Source organism: Ovis canadensis, chromosome 14, assembly GCF_042477335.2.
Source record: "Ovis canadensis isolate MfBH-ARS-UI-01 breed Bighorn chromosome 14, ARS-UI_OviCan_v2, whole genome shotgun sequence".
Taxonomy (NCBI): Eukaryota; Metazoa; Chordata; class Mammalia; order Artiodactyla; family Bovidae; genus Ovis; species Ovis canadensis.
Window position 1 is genome coordinate 68,206,733 of NC_091258.1, and position 23,581 is coordinate 68,230,313.

Sequence of the window (23,581 nt, forward strand, 5' to 3'; positions counted from 1 at the left end):
TGGAACGTTCAGATCACCTCCAAATTGCCCTCCAGTTGTCCGCTAATCAGTCTTCTCCCCAACCACTGAGAAATTCTGGCTTCCAGCTTCTTCTTCTCCCAGGAACCCATACTCCAATCCCCTCATTACAAGTTGAACCATGTCCCCCACAAATCCAGATACTGAAGTCCCAACACCCAGTACCTCAGAATGTGATCTTATTTCAAAATAGGATCATCGCAGATATAATTCGTTAAGATGAGGTCATTCATGTGGGCCCTAATCCAATTTGACTGGTGTCCTTACACAAAGGGACAGTTCAGACCCACGGAAGGAGGGAACGCCAGGTGACGAGGAAGGCAGAGGTGGGGATGATGCTTCTGCAAGTCGAGGAACACCAGAGACTGCCAGACAACCACCAGAAGGTGAGAAACAGGTCTGGAACAGATTCTCCCTCACCATCCTCCGAAGGAACCAGCCCTGCTGACCCCTTGACCTTGGACGTCCAGTCTCCAGAACCGTGAGATAATACATGTCTGTGGTTGAAGCCGCCCAACTAGCGGGACTTGGTTACAGCAGCCCTAGTGAACTAATACTACCCTTTCACCCTCAGACTTCGGAGTCCAGGACCCCAGCCTCCTCCTCCCTCAGACCCAGGAGCCTGGCTGTCTCTGCGCCTAACCTGGCTGGGCTCCATGCAGCACCCACCCTGGGCAGATGCGCTGCAGATCAGTTCAAGAAACACTGAGTGTGGCAGCAGTGGCTGCAGGGGAAAGAGGCGAAACCTAACCCTCTCACTCACCTTTTCTCCATCTCCCACAACGTACACGTGACCCTAGTGCTCTCATCACCTTAATTCTTAAGCCAGGAGTCCACACAGCATCCCAGCTGAGTCTCCTGACCCCCCACCTCCTCCATCCCTCAAAGACAAATGAATCAGGTACCAAGGTGCAGGGCAGGGGGGCGAGGGGACAAGCGGAAGCCAGGAGATCCTAGACGCAAAGAAAGAAGACAAACCCAGTCAGGAAAAAAAGCGATGAAGATGGAATCAGTCAAAAACAAGTTGAGAAAAAGAAATCAAGACAAAAAGCCATGGCAGAAAGACATCACAGAGACAGGAAGGTGACAAGGAGGCACAGACAAGGAGGAAAAAGGTAGAGATGGGGAGACGCTCAGACAGAAATCGAATCAGATGGGAAGAAAGAAAAAACACAGATGGGGAGATGGGAAAATGAAGACCAAACTAGGGCCAGGTGGAATGGGGAGCTGAAGGGAAAGGAATAGAACAAAATTTCAGTGAAGAATTTTGATGAAGGTGAAGGCAAGAGAATGTCAGGGAGGTAGGTGGTCACACGGAGAAAGCGGTAAACAGGCACAGCCACCGTGGCCAGGGAGATAGATGGGACAGGCAGTGCTGTTCTGCGGTGTATGGGTGCTGGCAGGTCGTTTCTGAGCACCTCCCTCAGCGGCATTGGCCCCGGGGACATATGGCCACCATCACAGGCCACCTTGCAGAAACCTGGCTCTGCCCCATTCCCGAACCCTCATCGACTCCTCATCACCTCTTGAACTGTAAGTTGAGACGGTGGTAGAAGTCAGTGATGCCCACACCAGACACAGAGCTGAGATCCAGAGAAGTGGGAAGCCCGGGGTCTCACTGCCACACAGGGATTTCTGCCTTCCTGACTTTAGTGTTCCCATCTGTCAAACAGGGCTGTGAGAATGGACTCATCTCCTAGACAGCCTCCCCTCTTTGCCTCCTGAAACACACACATGCCCCACGTTCCTCCAAAAAGTTGTTTTTGTCTTTTTTAAATAATGTGAAAATGCCACGCGAAGGTTTGAACCAGAGACCCCTCCAGGGGCCAGGCCAGAGTGGAGAAGGGGAGACGCGAGATGGGAGGGGTCCAGGTCCCCGAAGCCTGCGGCCCCTGTCTGGGGCTGGGAGGGGGTAAGGAGGGGCCTCCGCTGTGCAGAGGGGCTCCAGGCCCAAAAGAGTTCAGTTCAGTTCCAAGAAAGGCGGCTCTCCAGGGAGGGGCAAGGGGTTTCCTGCCTCATTTGGCACCGAGGGGGTCAGGGGGTTCAGGGGAGCCGTCCGGGGGGCTAGGGGGCGGGGGGCCAGGGCCTCCCGTTTGGCACATGGTGGGGGAGGGGGAGGGCCCAGTCTCGGTGGCCTCCCCGGAGGCGGTATCTGTGGTGGTGGCAGTGGCTCCGTCGTCCACAGAGGATTCTACTCTCAGCCCCTCTTCTGGGGGTGCAGGGGGGTCGGGTCTTTGGGGAGTCAGTTCTCCACGGGGCCTGAAGATGGAGGAAGAAGAGGGAGAAATGGGATTACTGGGCAGAAGGGCTCATGGCTTCTGGCTCATCAGAGTAAAAAACCAAGTTCTCATTGTGGCCCACAAACCCCCATGGTCTGTCTGCTCTGTCCCTTGTCTGTCTGTATTTACTCCCTCCCCCAACTCAATCTGCTCCAGCGACACTGGTCTCCTTCCTTGCTGTTCCTCCAAGCACAGTCCTACCCCAGGGCCTTTGCACTGGCCGCTCCCACTACCTGGCACACCCTTAAGCCCTTCCCACAGAACTCAGGCCTCCACCCACGTGCCCCCTCTTCAGGGGCCTTCTCTGGCCATTCTCAGTCAAGCAGTCATTCCTCACCCCTGATTTTTGTTCTGTTTTTGTTTTTTCTGTCATGTGGCATGACTTCCAGGATCTTAGTTCCCCGACCAACGAGCAAACCCAGACCCTCAGCAGAAAAAGTGCTGAGTCCTAACCAGCGTGGAAGTCTCTGAACTATAGTTATGTCTTCATAACATAACATAAATGTTCTTCATGTCTCTCCTCTGGGATAATCTCAGTCATTGTCAAAGAGCTAGCTTGCCCCTGCAGAACAGAAGACCTGAGAGGATGGGACTGCATTTGGTCACTGCTGCATTCCCAGCGTCCAGTAGAGGCCCTGCACAAAGTGCCCTCTCACCAAAGTTTCCCACCACGACTCCTCTCTCATGAAAGGAGAGCCCCTCACCCATTCGACAGATCCGGAAAATCGAGGCCCATGGGGTGAAGACTGTTGACGAGGGATGCATGCCAGACACCATCCCACTACACCTCATACTTCCCACCTGAGTCATAGCCCTCACTCCCAGTCCCTGAGCCTCAGTGTCCCCCCTCTTTTTTATTCTACTTACTTTTAGGCCGCATTGCCTAGTTCATGGGAGCTTAGTTCCCTGACCAGGGATCAAACCCAGGAACCCCTGCAGTGGAAGCGTGGAGTCCTAACCACTGGACTGCCAGGAAAATTGTGGTTTCCCTATCTTTAAATGATGATCATGACATTTATATTTTTTTTCAAAGGAGTAGGAAAACTCTGGCATTCGTAGCATCACTTAGCACCCAGGGAACATGTGTGATGTGGGCAGAGCCAGGCCGAGCACAGGGGTCTGAGGCAGAAGGGGGTTCTGCCTAGCCCCCCATCCCACCCATGGTCTCTAGAAACCAGCTCAGCAGCCCAGCTGCAGTGGGAATGTCTAAGGACTGAGTAAAGGGATTTGGGGTTTTGCATGACCTGGCCGGCCCTCCCTCTTGTCTCCCGGTGAATAAAGGTGAAGTCATCCCGGACTGCTGGCCCTGCCAGCCTCAGCCCTGACTCACCACTTGGCCGGTGTCCCCATGCGCTGGAACCTGTCTTACCCTGTTCTCGTGGGGGCCTCCGAGAGGACCTCTGGGAGGAAGTGACATTCGGGGGTGAAATCTGAGGATGCTGCCAAGTGAAGAGTCAGCCCGCAGCCCGTTCCTCCTGCCCTTGACGCTGAGTGCCCTATCTCCCTCCTGGACACTCACCCTGGCCTCCTCCCCAGCCTCCTTTCACCTCCACGAGGCCCAGGAGAAGTCTTCCTACCTCTGGGACTGAAGCTGCTCCTCCCATGCTCACAGTCCTCCCATGGCTTCCTAGGGCCCCCAGGACAAAGTCCCTGCCCCTCAACCCACCCTCAAGCCCACAAGGTACGCCTTGCTCTCTCTCACCTCCCCCCACCCACTTCCATCTGCCCCACTCTCCAAGTAACCCCCAGACACCGCTTCCCTTCTGTTCCATGAACCAGCCAAACTCTCTCCTGCCTCAGGCCCTCGGCAAGCTGTTCCATCAGCTAGAACACTGTCCCCTTCCCCTTCACCTAGTTAACAACAACCAACCCCTCAAGTCCCTGGTTAAAGGGCCCTTCCATTACCGAGGACAGAAAGCCCTTTCCTCTCAGCATCTCCTTTCTCAGTGACCCTGAGTTTTGCACTTATTCATTCACTGTGGGACTGGGGTCAGTGCTGTGGGTGGGATGGAGGGGGGCTCACTGATCTTGCCCAGCATAGAACATCCCCTTCACCCACTGCCTGCACAGTTGATCCTCAGTAAGCATCTACTTAATTAAATGCAGTAGCGGCTACCAGTTAAAGACCACTGCTGCGTGCAAGGGGAGGATTAAGCCATTTAATCCCTTTAACAATCTTATGAGTTAGATCCTGTTATCCTCCTCATTCTGCAGAAACTGAGGTACAGAGAGAGAAAGCGACTCACCCTAGGTCACCCAGCCAAGAAGTGGCAGGGCCAACACTTGAACTCAGGCACAGTGTAGGGGAGCCAGGCCTTGCCATGGAGCCCTCCCTGACAAGAGCCAGTTGCCCCTTCCACCTATTTAGCTCTGTCCTCTGGGAACACCTCCACCTGCCTGGCCCAGGGCAAGCCCTGCATCCAAGGACGTTCCCCTAAGGTGGGTGAGGATTAGCAATATGGCATAAGTAATACTCAAGAAAGGAAGTGGACAAACACTGACTGCTGGAGAAGGCACAGACTCAGAGCTAGGTTTGTACCCTGGCTCCTCATGTCTCCCTACTTAAGCCTCAGTTGTCTCTTCTGTAAAATGGGGATGAGACTAGAATCCATCCTATGGGATCATAGTGAGGATTAAATAGGTTAAGATGTTGCAAGCAAACTCTAGGGTCTATGTGAGTGCTTGCTGTTATCGCTATGGGAATCCCTGGCCATGGCCTCTCTGCTCTTGTTCCTGCTAACTAGCTTTGAGCCTCCTGGTTTCCTCTGTCTCCTTGTCTGCCTCTGACAACCTGTACCCTCAAACAGAGAGGGGAACAGAATCACACAAGTACCAGGCAGGAATCTGAGCCCAAAGATGGGCAAGAAAACAAGAAAAAAGAACAAAGAAACAATCTGGGACTTCCCTGGTGATCCAGTGGTTAAGGCTCTGCGCTTCCACTGCAGGAGGCGCGGGTTCCATCCCTGGTTGAGGAGTTAAGATCCCACTTGCAGCGCATTAAAAAAAATATATCATGGACAAGACTAAGAGGGGATCCTTACAGAAGGGAAAGTGAGACTCAGACAAGGGCATGACTCCCCAAGCCCATCTGATAGACATCTCTTGGTCTGAGCCGATTCCAGAGTTGGGTGGGTGGGTTTCACTGGTGAACAGTCAGAGAGAGAGGAAAGGAAGAGACTTGGAGGGACGCAGGCAAATGCAGAGAGATGGGGACAGAGAGAAATTGGCAGAGGTGAGGCAGGGCCGAGGATCTGAAGCACCGTACCTGCGGGCCGGGCGTCGGGGGCCCGGGCGGGGGGCCCCGGGGTCTCCAGCGCAGGCGAGACGGAGAAGCGGGAGAAGCACAGGGGGGGGCCTGGTGGGGGGAGGAGGGGGAAATCCTCCGCCCACTCGAAACTGCCTCCTAGCGTGGGTAAGGAGAGGAGAGGAAGCGGTCAGCCCCTCAGTCACTCCTTCAGCCCTGCAATATCAGCCTTCTGCCCTCCGACCCCGCCCCTCGGCAGGCCCCGCCCACCACTGCCGGAGCCATAGACCCCGCCCCCAACCCTGCCCCGTCCCGCCCCTCACCAAAGCCGCTGTCGTTGCTGGGAAACCCATCTCCGGGGGTGGCGGGGTGGGGAGGCGTCGGGGGCGCTGGGGGCGTGGACGGGTCCGTGTCCCCCTCGGGGGGGCCCTGGACACTCAGCTCGTTGGTTGGCGTCTCCTATAAGGGTAGATTAGGGGGCAAGGAGGGGGACGAACTTGTCACTCACTGCATCCCAACAAGCAACAAACCCCGCTGACATTTCTGGGGTTTCACACATCTCAGTTCACATTCTGTCTCTGAAAATCCCCTACTCTCCCTTCGAAGCCGCAGGCTAGCTTTAACCTCACCCCAGCCTGAGGCTCTTCCCTCGACCACAGCTACACAGTCAACCGCAGGAACTGCCTCTGGGCTCCTTAACGCGCTGCCTCCACGGAAGCCCCTAAGCCAAGACTATCTCCGTAAGTCCTGCCCCGATCCAAGACCCTTACCCATGTCCTAGATCTCGGCTGCAGGCTGACCGCAGAACTACCTGCCCCTATGATCTTCCAAACCCCTAACCCATCGTGAGCACCTCCGGACCCTCCTGTGAACTCCTCGCGCCCTCTGAAGTGGTCCCGCTCCAGCTCTCCAAGTCTCGCCCCTTTGTTTTAGTGCCCTAGGCCTCAGCTCTTGACCCTGTTCTCACTCATCTCAGGACCTTAGTATGCCCCGCCCCAGTCCACAAGCAGCATTTTCTCTTCAACACGTTTAACACAATCCTCAATCCCTGTTTCATTCGTTCTGTCCCATCCCCGAACCCACTTACTGAATTTAGCATCTTAACACTACAAGCAGCATCTCTTAAGCCCTACCTGCAGCTTCTCCGACACTCACCAACTAGTGGGTAAGATCTCTTCCATTCTGAGCTCGCCCCTCAGCCTCCACATCCTTAGAGCGCTGGTGAACAAACCCGGCCCCGAACCTCACTAGGTTCCACCTCCACTTGCAGACTATGCCCTAATCCTCACTTTCTCTTTTGTTGTTGTTTAGTCGCTAAGTCAGGTCCGACGCTTTCGCGACCCCAAGAACTGTAGGCCGCCCGGCTCCTCTGTCATGGGATTTCTCAGGCAAGAATACTGGAGTGGGGTGCCATTTCCTTCTCCAGGGGATCTTTCCGGCCCAGAGATTCAATCCGAGTCTCCTGCATTGGCAGGCGGATTCTTTACCACTGAGCCACCAGGGAAGCCACTTTCCTCCTTAGCCTCTGGCTAGCAGGTATCACGCTTTTCTTCCGGGTCCCTTCTCTTCTCCAGGCCTCTCCCTAGCCCTCCAGCACCAACACCTACCGCAAGCCCCGCCTCTGCTCTGGACTGGGCCCTAACCCCCCGACCCCGCCCTATCCCCCTAGCCAGCCTCCACCCTCAGCCTACAAGCCCCGCCCCATGGGCGTGGCCTTCCTCAGGCCCCGCCCTCACACTCAGGGCCTCATCCTGTCCTCCAAGTCCCGCCCCATTCCCTGGCCAGTTTCTCCCACGCCCCGCCCTCACCCTGCAGGCCCCGCCCCAATCTAGATGCCATCTTCATCCAGGCCCCGCCCCTCCGCAGACACCACCCCGGGGGTCCCGGGCCCGCAGCCGCAGCGCACCTGGTCGAAGAGGTAGACGGTCACGTCCCCGTGGAAGGAGACCATCTTGCGTTTCCTCTCCAGCTCGCTGTCCTCGGGTTCGTCGGCCCCGCGTGGAGACTTGAGCAGTCCCCGCAACGGGCGGGCCGCGTCCGCGTCGGCGCTGCTCACCACGACGGGCACTGGGGCTGCCCGTGCTCTCCCGGGGCCCCGCGGCCCCGCCGCCGCGCCCGCTGCCGCCGCCTCCTCGTCCTCCTCCTCGTCCTCGTCCTCCCCGTCCTCCTCCGACGGCCCCGGCGCCCCCGCCCCGCCGGCCTCCCCGCCAGCCGCCCCGGCGTCCGCGCCCTCCCACGGGGGCCGCCGCGGGCCCGGCCCCGGGAATGGCGTGAGCGTGAGCGGCGGCAGCGCCAGCGAGAGCCGCGAGAGCTTGGCTGCGAGGGGAGAGACTCGGTGAGCTCCAGTTCTCGGGGAAACTGAGGCGTGCCCTCCCACCTAGCTGTGTGTCCTCAGGTAATCTCAGGCACAGTCTGTTTCCACCCTTGTGAACCAAAAGGTTGCACTGGGGTTCTCCCAGCAGAAGGGGAGCGATCTCCTCCTAATCCAGTGCTTAACTTTCCCCACGGCTCCCCAGTGCCCACAGCACAAAGCCCCAGCTTCTCCCCAGGACCATCAGACCCCAGTGCCCACAGCACTAAGCCCCAGCTTCTCCCCAGGACCATCAGACCCCAGTGCCCAGGCTCTGCTGACCTATCCTGGCTCTGTTGCCCTCTCCTTCTGGCTTGACCTCCATCCAGCCACATGGGCCACCCCCCATTCCTCCCACCTCTGAGCCTTTGCATAGGCTATTCCCTCTGCCTAGAAATTCCGTATAGAACTCAAGTCTGGTGCATCATCCGGCTCTTGTCTGGGCTTTTAAAGCCTTCGGGGATCTCCCAGGAGGTCAGGCCAGGCTACCTGCTCTGCCCCCTGTAGTACCAAGCACCTCTCCTTCTGAGCAGTTGATCTCAGTATAGAACTCTAATTCTGCGGCACTGTGATGAACGTTTGCCTTGCCACAGAACAGAGGCTGAGTCGTGCTCACTCTGGCTGCATTCCCAAGCCCCAGTACACAGAAGTACTCAGTCAATATTTGTGGGATTAATGAATGAATGTTCCCTGCTATACAATGTTGACCAAGATACTCTCTTTCCCTTTTTGGCCCTGCATGGCCAGAAAATTGGGGTGTCTAAGCATCTCCAGGTCCTTTCCCTACCCTGTGACTCCTTGATCTTAGGAAGTCGAAGAAGAAGAGGACTTCAGGTCCCTGGAGGAGGAAACCTCACTTTAAATGCCAAGCCTACCCTGCTCTCTTGCTATGTGTCACTAGGCAAGCAGATCCACTTCTCTGAGCCTCTGTCTCCTCACTGGTAAATGGACAGGGGCCACCCATTCCTCCATTACTGCATAAGTGAACTGTGTGCCAGGCCCTGTGCAGAGCAATGGTGGGAATGAGAAGAGGATCAGGGTAGGGCAAGGAGAAAGGTGGGTGTGGACTGAGTCTCTCTGCACCCCTCATTCACTCTACTCCAGCTTCACCAGCCTTTTGTTTTCCCCTGAACATGCCAACTTAGTACCCATCTCAGTGTCCTCTACCCGAAACATCCTTCTCCCAGATGTCCACCGGGTTCACTCCTTCATATCTGCTTATAAGTTGCCTCTTCATTGAAGCCTTCCCTGACCACCCATCTCAAGGTGATGGGGTGGGGTGGGGCTTTATGGAGAAAGCTATCAGGGGCTTGGATACCCAGAGGAAGTACAGGGTAACAGCCTTTAGAAATCAGGAAGGCTTCCCCAGGAAGGGGAAATTTGAGTGGGCTCATGAAGGATAAGTAGAAGTTCACTGTTGTTGTTTTTTTAAAGGCTATCCCCAGTCTCTTCTCACCCAACACCAATCCCCCACCCCCACCCCAGACCCTCTGAGGCATCTTAGCTGCTCATCCTCTGTCATTTTCATGTGGCCCAGGGTCTTTTCTGACACAGCTGGTTACAAACTCTCCACAACAACCTTGAGGAAAGGGTAGTATTCTAATACCATGGGTTTGAGGAAGGAAGGTTCTGGGCCCAGGCCCCTTCGTGACCTTTCCCTCTTGAATCTCAGGCTCTTCTGGCAAACCAAGGTGATAACCCTTCCCTCAAGTATGGCTATGAGGTTGCCAATATGAAACTGGCCGGGTCATACCAGTATAACTTTCATACCAGTATTTAAGGAAATCAGGCCTCCAGGTGATTCGAGTGGAACCACAGTCCCTAATCTCTCTCTCTCTTTTTTTTTGACTGCACCACATGGCATGCAGGAATCTTAGTTCCCTAACCAGGGATTGAACCTATGCCCTCAGCAGTGGAAGCTTGGAGTCCTAACTACTCCTATGTCCAGATCTAAACAGGGGCCATTTATCTTTACTCTCCATTTACCTTCTCTTACACTGTCCCTTCTCTATGACAAAACACCCACTGTGTTCCTATCAAAACTCAAGTTTCACGAAAAGGCGTTTCTCCTAGGCTCTCAGGCCACCAGTACCTCGGTGGGCAGGGCAGGGTCTGAGGCTCCCTGGGTCCCAGCCCTGGGCAGCTCAGAGCCTGGCACCAGGGAGGCCTGGCACACTGATGACACTTCAGCTTGGTGGAAAGTTTAAGCCAGAGATCATGCACTGGCAGCCCAGCCCACAGAGAGGCCTCGTTTGAATTAGTTTCCACCATTAAAACACCCAGCACTCTGGCTTAAAGGGGGAAAGCAGCAGATTTGGCAATACTGGGTGGGCATTCCCGAATGAAGCTTAGAAATGGCTGCATTTCCTCCCCAGCTCCCACCCCACGTCTCAGCTCTGGTTCATTCATTCATTCATTCCCTTATATTGTTTGTTGCCCTTCCCCCGCTCAGCATCTGAGTTTGCAATCCCTGGTTGACGTCAATTGTGATGTAATGGCTGGTGCTTAGAAGTGCCAGGCATTGGGTCAAAGGCTTTGGGAGTCCTAACTCATGCAGCTCTCGCCATCCTCTTAGGTAGGTGCTATCCTTGTCTTCTGCTTTTGGCAGATGGGGAAACTGAGGCGTGGAGTTTGTCCAAGGTCAGAGCTAGAGAGGGGTGGAACCAGGGTTTGAGACCAGGTAGTATGACTCCAGGATCTGCACTGCTTAGCAGGCTGACCTGCCTGGTACCCGGGAGGCTGAGCTTCTCAACCGCACCCTACCTCTTGGAAAGAGCTGGGCCTTGGCCCCCAACCTCGCTTCCATGCTCCCGGCAGCCTGCTCACCTTTGATCTGCTCGCTGTTCCCCTGAGGGGGTCCCAAGTCCAAGAACAGTCGTGGCATCTCGGGGCCCTTCCTCTCGGGCTTGGGGGGGTCCCCGTCTCCGCTGGGTGCCGTGTCTCCGCCGGCCCTGCTGTCTGGGGCCCCGGGCTCTCCCTCGGAGGCCACCTCCGGCCTGATTCTCGGGGGCGCTGGCTCCGGTCTCCTCGGCTGCGCTTCCAGCGGCGGCAGGGGCGGCTGTGGCCTCGTGCTGTCGGCCCATCCGGCCTTTGCGTCCGCGCCGCTTCCGGGGCCGCCGCCGGGGGCCATCCCCGTGCCCACTGGGGCTTGGCCCCCACTCCCGAGGTCCAGCCTCCCAGCCCCGGGGGCTCTCGGTGCCCCCCCAGTCTCGGGGGCTCTCCTCTCGGTCCCGGGTTCCGGCGCCCCGCTCCTGGGGGCTGGGCCAGCGGGGCCAGGGGCTGTCTCCCCGCCGTTCAGGGCCAAGGCCACCGCGCCGGGCGCCGGGGCTCTCTCCAGTGAGGTCTCTGGGGCTGGCTCCCCGTTCGTGGGGGCTGGAGCCCCACTCTCGGGCATCTTCTCCCAGGGCCCTGGGGCTCTCCAAGGCCCAGTCTCTGGCAGCCTCTCCGGGTTCCTGGGGAGTCTCAGGCCCCCATTCTCTGACCCCTCCTCGATCTTTGGGGGTGTCAGTCCTCCATTCACCAGCACTCGCTCTTCTCTCTCTGGGGGCCCTGGGCCCCCATTCTCCAGCACTGTCTCCTCTCTCCTTGGGGGTGGCAGCTCCCCATTCGCCAGCACTTGCTCTTCTCTCTCTGGGGACCCGGGGTCCCCATTCTCTGCCACCTTCTCGTCGGCGCCCAGGGCTCTCGGTACCCCGTTCTCCAGCACTGTCACCCCGTTTACCGGGAGGCTCAGGCCCTCGTTCAGGCTTGGGGCTTGCTTCCCGCTTTCCAGGACTGGGGGGTCTCGGCTCGGGCCCAGGGCTCTCTCTCGATTCCCGGGGCCTCTCCCCGTCTTCCGGGGCCCCTTCTCTCCCAGGAGGTTCCTTGTCACGTCCTCCCTCAGGGACATCAGCAGCTGCTCGGTGCTCACTTGAACTACGAAGGTCGGCTTCTCCCGGGCCCCCGGGAGCGGGAGGGGACCCGGGTCTGGGGGCGGCCGGGGCGCTCCCGGGTCGGGGGGCTCGGGGGGAGCCCGTGGCCGAGGGACCCCTTCCTCCTCTGCTGCCCCCCCGCCGGGGAAGGCTCCCTCGGGGGAAAAAGGGGTCTCGGTCTCGTAGCCGCTGTCCCCCGGCTTGGGGCCCGGAGACGACAGGCCTGAGCCTGGACTGGCCACGGCCGAGGAGGGGTCGGGGGACACGGCTGGGTCTGCGGGGGCCCGGGGAGGTGGCGGCGGGGGGGGGGGAGCGGGAGGTGGCCCCCGCCCGGGGTACTGGGGCGCCGCCGCCCCCATGAGGGGGTCCAGAAACTCGGGGGGGGCCGAGGCGGGGGGGTTCAGGGGCAAATCGGCCAGGGAGCCCCGCTCGGCCCGCAAGGACGAGTCGTCCTCTGGGGGGTGGGGGCAGCCAAGAGCAGGGTGGCCCCCCCAGCCCGCAACAGCATCCCCCCGCTCCAGGGGCAGGCAGGAGCAGGCCCCCTCGCGGCTGCACAGGGGGCAAGGTAGGGGACCCCGGCGACTGGGGCCCCCGCCAAGGCTGCTGCTGTCTTCCCCCGGGGAGCTGCCCTCCTCCTCCTCCTCTTCCTCTTCGGCCCACGGGGCAGCCCCCCGCTCCCCCAGCACCTCGGCAGGGTCTCCTGCCAGGGTCTCCCCGGCGCCCCGGCCCTCGGGGTCCCAGCCACTCAGGAGGAAACTGCCGGATGCAGAGGACTGGGCCGGGAAGGGCCGGGCCGCCGGGAAGAGCGGAGAGGCCCAGGTCTCGGACACCAGCTGAGGGACCTCGGAGGGAGCCTGGGGGGCCTGGGGGGGAGGCACTCCTGGGTCTAGGGGGTCCCAGTCATTGGGGAAGAGGGGCTCCGGCGGGGAGCCATGCTCCTCGAGACGGATGTAGTATTCGCTGCTCACGGAGGGGCTGCGGGCACTGATGACCGGCAGCACACTGGGCGTGGACAGCGCCTCATAGAAAGGGTTGGAGGGGTTGGCGTGGGGGGCCGGGGGCGCGGATGCCGGCTGCCAGGTGGGTGCCCCCCCGCCCCGACCAGCCCCCCGCCGTGCCTTCTCCCACAGGCACTCAAGGTTGAGGCCACCGCTACTCTCAGTGACCGTGAGCACGTCATCAGGGTCAGCCCCAGGGAAGCCATCTAAAAGGGGGAACGGAGAGGAGAGGGTCCCCGGGCGGGGGGCGCTGTGCTGAGGGGGCCAGGGCCAGGGGAAGGGACCATCTCGGGGTGGGGGTGGTGGCGGTGGGGGCCTCGGGGGCCGCTCAGAGAGCAGGTAGGTGAGCTGCAGCTGGAGATCAGAGGCTGAGGGGCGTTGGGCAGGGGGCCGCCAGCAGGACTGCAGGATGTCGTACCTGCGGGAGAGGGAGGAGGCAAGAGTGAGCAAGGCAGAGTCCCAGCTGGGGGGCGGGGGTGGGTCCCCAGGGGAGGCAGAGACCAGGTAGGCAGACACCCAGGGAGATGTGAGTCAAGACCAAGAGAGGGGAATTCCCTGGTGGTACAATGGTTAAGATTCTGTGCTTCCACTACAGAGGGCACAGGTTCGATCCCTGGTCAGAGAACCAAGATCCCACATGCCCTGACCCGCAGCCAAAAGAGAGGGGAAAAAAAGACCAAGGTGGGAGACAGAAACCAGGGAGAGAGGGACAGAGACCTAGAAGAGAGGACAGCAAGGCACAGTAGGGAAATGATAGTTAAGTGACAGTTAAGGTGGTCTTCTGGTTGGGTTACAAGTTTTGGAATCAGAGACAGGAAAGCAGCAGAGGTCTTCTAGGGTCAGAGAAACTAGATTTGGAGACCAGCTGTGTCACTCCATGCTTCAGTTTCCCTTCCTCCATGTAGCAAGCAGATGTTGGCAGAAGGGGTTGGGACGTCCCCACTCCAGTTTAGGGCTGGCAGCACGTGCTGCAAGTGTGCAGGGGAAAGTGTGAAATGAAGTGGAGGATTCTGGGATCATCCCGGGATGGGAGGTGGAAGGTCAGGGGTCGGGTGTCAGGCCCCGCCCTCACCAGTAGTCCGCATAGGGCAGCTTGAGCCTCGGCCGCGCCAGCTTGACGTGCTGCTGTCGGACGACGAAGGCCAGGACCTCCTCGTCTGACAGGTGGCGGTAGGGCTGAGCCCCAAACTCAAACAGCTCCCATAGAGTCACCCCTAGGGACCTGCAGGGAGTAGAGAGAGGTCAGAGCCCTGCCCTGACCCTCCAGGGAGCCGCCCCCCTCCCCGGGCCTCAGTTTCCCCATCTGTAGAACCTGTGACCCTTCCGCCTTCCTTGCCCTCTGTGCCCCCCGCCCGCCTCACCAGATGTTGCTCTCGCGGCTCTGGTCCACCACCATGAAGGTCCCGTGTAGCTCGCCAAGGAGCTCGGGCGCTGCCCAGCGCAACGGGATCCAAAGGCGCTCGGGGGTCAGGTAATAGTCCTCCTGGGGCGGGGGTGGGGGGGTGCGCAGGCCGGGGCGCGGTCAGGCGGGCCGGGGCACCCCCCCACCCCAACTTGCCCCCTTCCCCGCCCTGATGGAGGGCAGCCCCCACCTTGTAGTTGCTGTGGGCCAGCCCGTAGTCTCCGATGCGCACGGTGAGGTCGGAGGTCAGTAGGCAATTGCGCAGGGCCAGGTCGCTGGAGGCAGGCGAGGGGGCGAGGTAAGAAGCGGGCAGCTTTGGGGAAGCCCGCCCCGCTACTTAAAGAGTGCGCCCAGTTTTCCCCGCACTGCTCGGTCTTCATTTTCTCACTCCTCCTTCTCCTACTTTGACTCCTCCCCCTTCCCGACACCGCCCACTCTTCAGTGACCCCGCCCCTTCACTAACCCCGCTCCACCCCTGACTCCGCCCCACCGCCCCTGACCCCGCCTCTCCCCCATCCCTAATCTTCCCCCGTTTTGTGCCCCGCCCCCAACTCAAGCGTCCTTGCGTCCTTAAGCCCCTCGCCCTCCCTCCTCGCCCCAATTCTGCCCGATGGCTTCCGGGCTGCCACCTGTGCACGTAGTTGTGAGAGTGGAGATGTGCGAGCCCGCGGGCGATCTCCAGGCCCATCCTCTGCAGTGTCCGCAGATCTCGAGGGGGCAGCTCAGGGGACAGACCCTCGGGGGGCCGCTGGGCCCGGAGGTAACGCTTCAGGTCCCCCTGGGAGAGAGGGCAGGGAAGGGTCAGTCCCACCGCCCCCTCCCAGGCATCGACATATCCAGCCAACCCGAGGCAAGGATGGGGTGGCCGCTGCACTCATTTGGGCTTCAGTTTCCCCTGCTGCTGAGAAACGCTTTAGTAACAGAACGCACCCTCCTCACGTGCTAGTCAGGGTGTGCCACCTCCTCGCGTGCTAGTCAGGGTCCCCGTTTTCCTGTTTAGTCATTAAGTCGTGGTGACTCTCGCGACCCCATGGACTGTAGCCTGCCAGGCTCCTCTGTCCTGCCAGGCTCCTCTGACCATGGGGTTCTCCAGGCAAGAATACTGGAGTGGGTTGCCATTTCCTTCTGCAGGGGATCTTCCCAACCCAGGAAAGGAATCCGGGTTTCCTGCATTGCAGGCAGATTCTTTACCGACTGAGCTACAAGGGAAGCCCATCCACCTGGGGACTGAGGGCTCATCTAAGAAATGCTGTCTTGTCACAGGTGTCGCTATGACGATGTCATTGCGAGTGGCCCTGAGCCCCCACCGGGTCCAGCTCCTCACTCTGCCCCTCCCCCGACCCCGCGACCACCCCCCCCCCCCCCGACCCTCACCAGTTGACAGAACTCCATAATCAGCAGAAAGGGCAATGTCTCCACGCAGACGCCCAGGCACTGGAGGACGTTGGGGTGTTGCAAGCTCCTGCATGGGGTTGGGGGTTGCCTGGGTCATGAAACAGCCCCTTCCATCCGACCCCAGCCCTGTGTCCCACCCCAACCTCCCAGCAAAACCAAACTGTTGCTTCAACCTCTTGGGTCTCAGTTTCCTTACTTGAGAGTTAACCCCCCTCCCCCATAAACACACACTCCTTCCCTGTATCCCCACCTCAGGTCCATCCCACTGTCTCCCAGTCTCCAAGCCAGACCCTCAGGCACCTCCTTGCCCCTCCTTCTGGCTCATCACCCCCTCAGCCTTTCTTCCTGCCCCCTGATTCTTTCCCCTCCCCTCCCACAGCCCCAGCTCAAGCCTCCTCCCAGCCTCCCTGCCTCCAGTCTCTCCCTTTCAGTCTGCCCCGACCTGATGGCCACCTGTTCACAACCCTCCATGGCTCCCTGGTTGCCCTGGAACAGAGCCTGGCTCACTCCTGTCTTTCCTGCTCCCCTGCCTTTCCCAGCATCACCCTTCACCCCATGTACATCTCCTTAGACTCACAGGTGCCTGCCTAGGCTTCAGGCCTTATATACCTCTCTCTGTGGAGAACACTCCACTCTCAAAGTCCTCCTTGTCCCTTAATGTCAACATCCTTTCCTCAAGAGATATCACTGCCCTTCCCTCAACACTGGGGGATGCCCCTCCTTTATCCTCTCACTGTGGCTAAGAGTCAGGTTGGGGGAGCAGGTTTCTAAATCTTGTCTCCACCTTTCCCAGGCGTGTAACCTCACAGAAGTCACTTGGCCTCTCCCTCAAATGTAAAATGGGGATGATCATAGTAATCCCCTCATAAAGTTGTGGCAAGAAATCTAATAGGATCAGAGAGGAGCTGGCATTTCTCCTGCCTCACTGCCTTTGTTCCTGCTGTTCCCTCTGCCTGGAACACGCTTCCCACAGTGCTTTGTGAAACTGATTCACCCTAGTCAAGCCTGCCTTTCCCACAGTTCCCATCCCAGAGCTCCTCTGTCTCCATCACATCCTGCCTTATTTCCTCAAGGCACTTGTCAGTCTGTGATATTTTCCTGTTAAAATTTATTTCTTCACTGGCTCATTTATTGTGTGTCCCCTCCACTAGGTGGCAAGCTTTACAAGACAAGGATTTGGGGCTTTTTGTGTGTGTGGCCATGTTCCCGGTGCCTAGACTAGTAGGTGCTCAATAAAATCATGTGGAATGAAGGATTTAACCCTGCTACATGACCCTAGGGTCTCTGGAAAGATGAACACATCCAGGGCTTGCAGCCCAGGTTGCAGCTTGCAACCTGGCTCGAGGAGGGTAGAACAGTTTTTGTTTCACTGGGGCCTGGCAGGAGAGGGGTTGGGGGGCGGGTGTGGATAGTGGCTTCTGCTCCTGCTTGGGAGACGACTAATGAGATAAAGCTTTCCTAAAGCACCAGCATATGCTGGGGCTTGAAAAAAAAAATAAAATGACTGGAGCTCCCATCATGGGGAGACTTAGGATGGCAGATGTAGAAGGAAGCTTGGATCCATTGCACACCTACTAATCTGAGCCACGGCTGGCCCCTTCTGTTATCAAATCCTCCTAACACCTTTGCTAGCCAGGATGATGTTTCCCATTGGATCCAGGGGAAAAGGGAGGCTCAGAGAGGTAAAGTAACTTGCCCAGGGTCACACAGCTGGTAACAGTGCCAGAGCTGGGATTTGTTCTCAGGTCTGTGGCTCATCCGGCAAATGTCTACTGAGGGCCAGCTTGTAGCTGGGTGACAAGATGGACCCCGAGCTGCCAGTATAGTCCTACATTCTCCACCTGAACTTTCTGAGAAGGTGGGAATGTTCTCCATCTGAGATGTCTAACGTGGGAACCATTGGCCATATATGGCTCCTGAGCTCTTGAAATGTGGCAAGGGTAGCTGAGGAAGACATCTTGAATTTGACTGCATTTTATTTAAGATGAATTTAAGTACCCATATGTGGCTGATGCTTGCCAGCATGGGTTGAGAGAGAGAGAGGCAAGTCACGGATACATGGATGAAATAATGACACATTAAGATACGTGTGATGAAGAAAATACACAAGTTGATATGATGGAGCATCCCAGGGCCCTCCTTAGGTGGCAGTGTGTGTGTTTGTGTGTATAGAGAAGGCCTTTCTGATCTGAGACCCAGGGAGGAGAGGGATCCCACCATCAGAAACTGGGGGTGGGTGAGCCAGGAGCAATATTCCAGACAGAGGGAAAAGCAAGGACAGTGGCACTGAGGCTGGTCTGTGGGAGGGTCAGGGAACAGGGCTTGTGGGCTGTAGGGACGGTTGGGACTTTGTCCTGGGACTCACAGGAAACCACGGGAGTTTTCAGAGGAAAAGGTTCATAAAATCTCAGGGCAAAGCTCACTTTTACAGCCCTCTGTTAAAAGGTGCCCATATACACACCTTCTCCATGCCCGGGCACACAATACCCCACAGGGCATATATGAAAAGAGGTTTAATTAACCCTGATCTAGAAGCTCTGAGAGTGGAGACCAGGCAGGAGAGGGATAGCGTCCTGTCTTCCCAGACCTCCCAGTCCAGTGGGGACAGGCGTGGGTGGACAGTGGCCATTTGGTGCAGCCACTCAGGACCCTGATCTGTGATTCTGATTCTGCCTTTCTTAACCCACAGGCAGGGGCCCGAAGAAGGGACCACCATCATGGACCCTGTGCCAGGCAAAGGCCCATTTTGTATCCTCTCAGCTGCCCTCTGCATGAGGCTCCTCAGACTTCCTGGACTCACTTCCTAGATGAAGGTTCAGAGTGGAGCCTTCTCCACTCTGATTTCCAGATTTCCAGCTCAGCTTTTGCACTGTTTCCCTTGCCTGCATCTCACTGCCTTCATGTCCCTGCCTCTGGCCCGAGGAAGACCCCGAGGCTGAGGGAGGGAAATGATCTAGATTGACTGGCACAGCCAGGGAAAGGTACATCTAGGATTGGAATCCAGAGTTGACCCCACACTGTACTCCTCCTGCTCCCAGACATTACCGCCATGAAGCACAGATTCAGATATTCGGGCCTTCAGGGCTCCATGTCTACCCAGAGGTCCCCATACCTGTACGGCTGTGCCTCGGAAATGAACTTGCGCTGCTCCAGAGGCCCTGCGCTGGCTCGGAGTTCCTTCACCACCACCTGGGCCGGGGTGTAGTCGGAGAAAATCTCTCCCAGGATCACCTGCTCGAGGAGGACCCAGGAATCAGTGCCTGGGGATTCCCCAGCCCCATCCCAGGGAGTGCCCTCCACCCCACCGTATGGCTCCCAACTTCCCTCTCCTTTCCAGCCTCTTCTTTCAACTCCCACCACCCTCATATCCCCACCAGACACGGGGTGGGAGACTCACAGGCCCAGAGTCCGATGGACGCAGGGACGGGTGGAAGGATGGACAGACGGACGCGTGGAGAGCCGGATGGCGAGGCGGAGTGGTCAATGGAGTGAGGAGGGAGGCGCTGACCGACAGATGGGGGGATGGGGTGGGTGGGAGCCGGTGAGAGGTGAACAGAGGGGAGGGCAATGGGTGGGCCGAGGGGGCAGGGGGAGGAGGCAGGGGGCAGATGAGAAGTGGTGGGAGCAGGGGCAATGGACACAGAACAGGAGTGTCGCCCTGGATTGTGGGAGCCCCCACCTCCCACCCCCGGCCCCACTTACTTACCTTCCCAAACCAGCCACTCCCAATTTCCTGTAGGTAGCTGAGGTGCTGGCGGCTAAGGCCCAGCGGGGTGGTCATGTCTGGCGTGGGGGACAGTAAAAGGGGAGGCACCTGAGCCTCTCTCCCCTCCCAAGTGCCACCAACATCCCCTACCTCAGTGGGGACCGGGGTCAAAGCAGACACAACAAATCTTTTCATTGGCTGCCCCAACATTCCATGAAGAGATCTCAGTCTCCTCATTGGCTGCCCACAAGTTTCTAGTGTCCAATCCATTCTTCCCTTTGGTGTCCCAAGATCCTATGACTTAACTTCAGCCTGCCATTGGCTCTGCCTCTGGCATTAAGATCTAGGCTGACCTCATCATGGATTGCTCCGCAAGAATCTCCAAATCTGGTTCGGGGTTAAGCAACAGCTTCTTCCAAGATTCCAAGGCTCCCACCTCTGCCTTTCTCTTTGATTCCCTGAGGGAGGGCTGTCAGCTCCTCCCACCCTGAATTGGAGGGCCACGGGATCCCAGTCAAGGTGCAGGGCCATACCTGAGTGTGATGGCTGCGGGGCAGGCATTGGCAGCGAGACCTCAGCCAGGGGAAGAATGTAGACATCAGGCAGTGACTGTGAGGAGGAAGTCTCCTCGGCGGGGGGCGTGTACTCCCCGGAGCAATCCTCCCCTTCAGGGTTCTCAAACTCCTGGGGCCAGGAGGGGTGAAGGGTGGGAGAACACAGCGGTGAGACACGCCATGCTCCTTCTAATCAATATCCCACCTTTCTGCCAACTGTCCTCCAATCCCAGTCCAATTCTCATCTGGAGTTGGATTTTGCTGTAACTTCAGGCCTGAAGGGCTCTCAGACTCACTGCCCGGCTCCCCCGGTTGTGGGGGTGGGGGAGAAGCGGAGGAAAGGCCTTGCTAAAGTGTTCCTCCCCACCTTAAATTCCCTCGTGCACCTCACCTTGAAGCCGACATCGCCCCGTTTGCAGCACAGACAGGTGAGGAGGAGGAAGATGAAGGCCAGCAGGCCAGAGCAGGAGATGAGGACCACGGCATAGGGAGGCGCCAGAGGCGCCCTGCCCAGGGCGAATCCATCTGTGGGGACAGGGCTGGGCTGGGCTCCCGTCTTCACGCCCCTGGCTCCCAGATTCCTTGCCCCTCCCCGTCCAGTTAGTCTTGACTACAACTCCCATGATGCTCTGCACCCAGGGGCCCCTTGGCAGAGGAGCCGGGTGGCTCGGGGCATTGTGGGAGTTGTAGTTTGGGGCCTTCTCAAGTGGTTGGGTTGGGGGTGGGGTCCCTCCTCTCGCCCCAAACTGGGACCCCCCCACCCCCACCCCATCACCTCACCCTCAGGCTTGGATGAATTTCAGTGAGGACTGAGGGAAGGAGGAGTAACAGTGGAGCCTGGAGCGCTCAGAATTTAAAATACGCTCCCACGACAGCCTTCTTACCCCCTATTTGAAGAAGAGGATGAGCCCCCAGCTGCAGGCTGGGAGAAGGTGCTCGCCCCATGCTGGATCCTAGTTACGGGGGTTGAGGCCTGTCACTTTCAGGGACGCTTGGAGCACACACATGTCCGCGGTCCCCAGCCCCAGGTCCTGAGTCGGGAGCTCCGCAAGCCTTGGGACTCCCCCAAAGCCGGAGACAGCCTCCAAGGCTATGTCCCCTTTAGAAATAGTATTCCTCCTCTCTGTCCCCAATTCTCCCAGAGGCCCTGACCTTCCCGGCTTCCTGCACACACCTGCACACACACACGCGCGCGCGTCTGCACACACACATGTTGCCCGAACGGACCCCCTCCCCACCCAGCCCCCAGCCTTCCTCCCACAGGCCCTGCTGACAGAGGCACCATTCCTGCGCCTCCCCAGGCCCTGGCTCGCTGCGGGAAGACGCCACACAGGTGACGGAGCCGGAGTCCCGCAGACAGACCCCGGGGCAGGCCAGGGTGGGGGTGGGGGACACTGGACAGCAGGATGGCCCGACAGACTCACCGGGGTGGGCCGGGGACGCCAGGCAGCCGGAGGCGGAGACGGCCGCGAGGAGGATGAGGGCGCCGGGGGCAGGCATCTTGTCGAGGATGGCAGGGAGGTGGAGGTGGTGGCGGCTGGGGAGGAGGGGGGGGCGGGCCCTCAGCCCCCAGCCATGGGGACCCGCGCGACCCTGGCCTCCCCCCGGCCCAGGAGAGGGGCAGGAGGCTCAGGACAGGGGGAGGGAGGGGCTGCTTACAGGCTCAGGGACCCCCCTCCCCCTCTCTGAAGGGACAGACAGATGAAGGGATGGAGAGACAGACAGAGGAGAGGAGCCGGGGAGCCGGGGTTGCTGGGGTGGGGGGGGAGAGGGTAGAAGGTGGGGGGGGGGAGAATGAGGGCCCCGCCCCCGAGGGCAGCCGGGATTGGGGGAGCAGAGAGCCTGTCAGAGGAAGGGTGGGAGGAGGGAGGAGGGAGGGAGGATGGAGCGTCGTCATAGCAACTGGCTCCCCAGTAGCATTGGCTGCCAGGAGGGAGGGGAGGGGGAGGGACAGACAGGGACCAGCAGACCCTCGTGTAGGGGGGACCCAGGGCCCACCGTGCCTGGCCCGGACGCTTCTGTGACATGCCACCAGCACGGACACGTGTGCTCCGCGCCAAGATGCAGATGTCAGACAGGCACACGCAGCCCACACATGGCTGACCCATGTCGCAGAGACCCTCACAGACAAGCACAGCACATACAAAGGTGGACAGCGCTCGGCAGACGGGGACACGTACACGTCATACACAAAGACGCAGGGATGATGGGCTGCACTAAGCACGCACAGGCAGGCCGGCCCCCGGCACAGATGCACCCGGCCACGCAGGAACGTCAGCGCATCACAAAGACCCACATATGCCACAGACAAAGTAAAGCCCCAACTCCATAGACACGCACACCACAAAGATCCACGCAGACACCATGGTGACACACCAAAGCACAAAGTCACGAACACAGACATTCCACAAACAAATGGGCAACAAAGAAGACCCACAGACACACATATCACACACACACACACAGACATCACTTGCATGGAGACACACACAAGATACACACTAACATAGACACAAGTATCCCGTGCACAAATATACACAGATACACAGCAGATACAAGGAGAGACACGCATATCACATATGCGAATACACACAAATACACAACACAGACTCAGAGATACACATATCTCTCACACAGACACATTTCATTCACATGAATACAGAGACACAAGTCACACACACAGATACACATATACAAGCACAACTCACCCATGGGTATAGATGTACACTACAAAGAATATACAAAGCTACACAAATTATGTACAAAAATACAAATACATTACACTGATACACACATATCACATAACATACACAGCCACGCACATTATATGGACAGAAACACACATAGACAACACAGGCATATACACTGAACACACAGATACACAAAGATACATCACATACCTTAACACACATGGACACACACATCACAAATGCATACAAATTTCACACAAGGTTACAAAAACACATTACCCCAGTGTAGTCACACATTACATACACAAATACCCACACGCATACAGAACACATACAAAGACACACACAGACACACGCATCACAAATACCCACATTTCCTATGAGTTTGCGCAACCTTTACACAACCAGAGGTGCTTGCCTCATACAGAAGATACATGATCATAGTTTATTTAATTTATTTATTCTTAGGAGCATTAACTGCGCCAGGCATTGTTCTCAGCTCTTTACACATATTACTTTTAAATTGTCATTCCCATCGTACAGATGAGGAAACAGGCACAGCGAGGTGCAGACATCTGCCCCAAGGCACACAGCCGGAAAGTGGCTGAGTGGGGACTGGAACTTGGTCCCTTAGGGACACAGACAAAACAGACAAGGACGCACACATCACGTGCCAGGCCGCCGCCGTCTCGGGGTCACACTCCCCCACCCCCGCCCCCGCACAGCACCCCGAGCTGCAGACACACCGGAAGCACGGGCGCCCACCCTGCGCGCGGACTTCTCTGTGGTCCCTGAGCCCCTGCGTTGCGTCCCTCTCCGTTGAGGCTGGGCCGGAGCTGCGCATCGCAGGCGCAGCCTCACTGCACACCGCGGAGGCGGCCCAGACACCCCATCCCCAGCACGGCCCGCCCCTGCCCCCGTTCCCCAGCAGGTGTCCAGGACCCGCGGGTCCCAAACGCAGCCTGCGCAATTGGGACTGGCAACCCCAGGGGAAGGGGAGGGAGAGGGGTTCAATGAGCCCTCTTTGAGGGGGG

At 58.3% G+C, this 23,581-nt stretch overlaps 1 protein-coding gene across 1 annotated transcript; it reads right to left on the reverse strand.

Annotated features, from left to right (window-relative positions):
- Positions 1-1,762: 1,762 nt before the first annotated feature.
- Positions 1,763-21,365, reverse strand: LMTK3 (lemur tyrosine kinase 3). The gene is made up of 15 exons (XM_069551107.1): positions 21,282-21,365; positions 20,249-20,382; positions 19,837-19,987; positions 19,304-19,380; positions 18,710-18,828; positions 15,577-15,664; positions 14,832-14,980; positions 14,393-14,477; positions 14,162-14,283; positions 13,873-14,022; positions 10,718-13,218; positions 7,448-7,857; positions 5,865-6,000; positions 5,563-5,700; positions 1,763-2,277 (listed from the first exon to the last, which is right to left on the reverse strand). The coding sequence occupies exons 1-15, from the start codon at positions 21,355-21,357 to the stop codon at positions 2,261-2,263; spliced, it is 4,353 nt and encodes a 1,450-aa protein (XP_069407208.1). The 5' UTR covers positions 21,358-21,365; the 3' UTR covers positions 1,763-2,260.
- Positions 21,366-23,581: the final 2,216 nt, after the last annotated feature.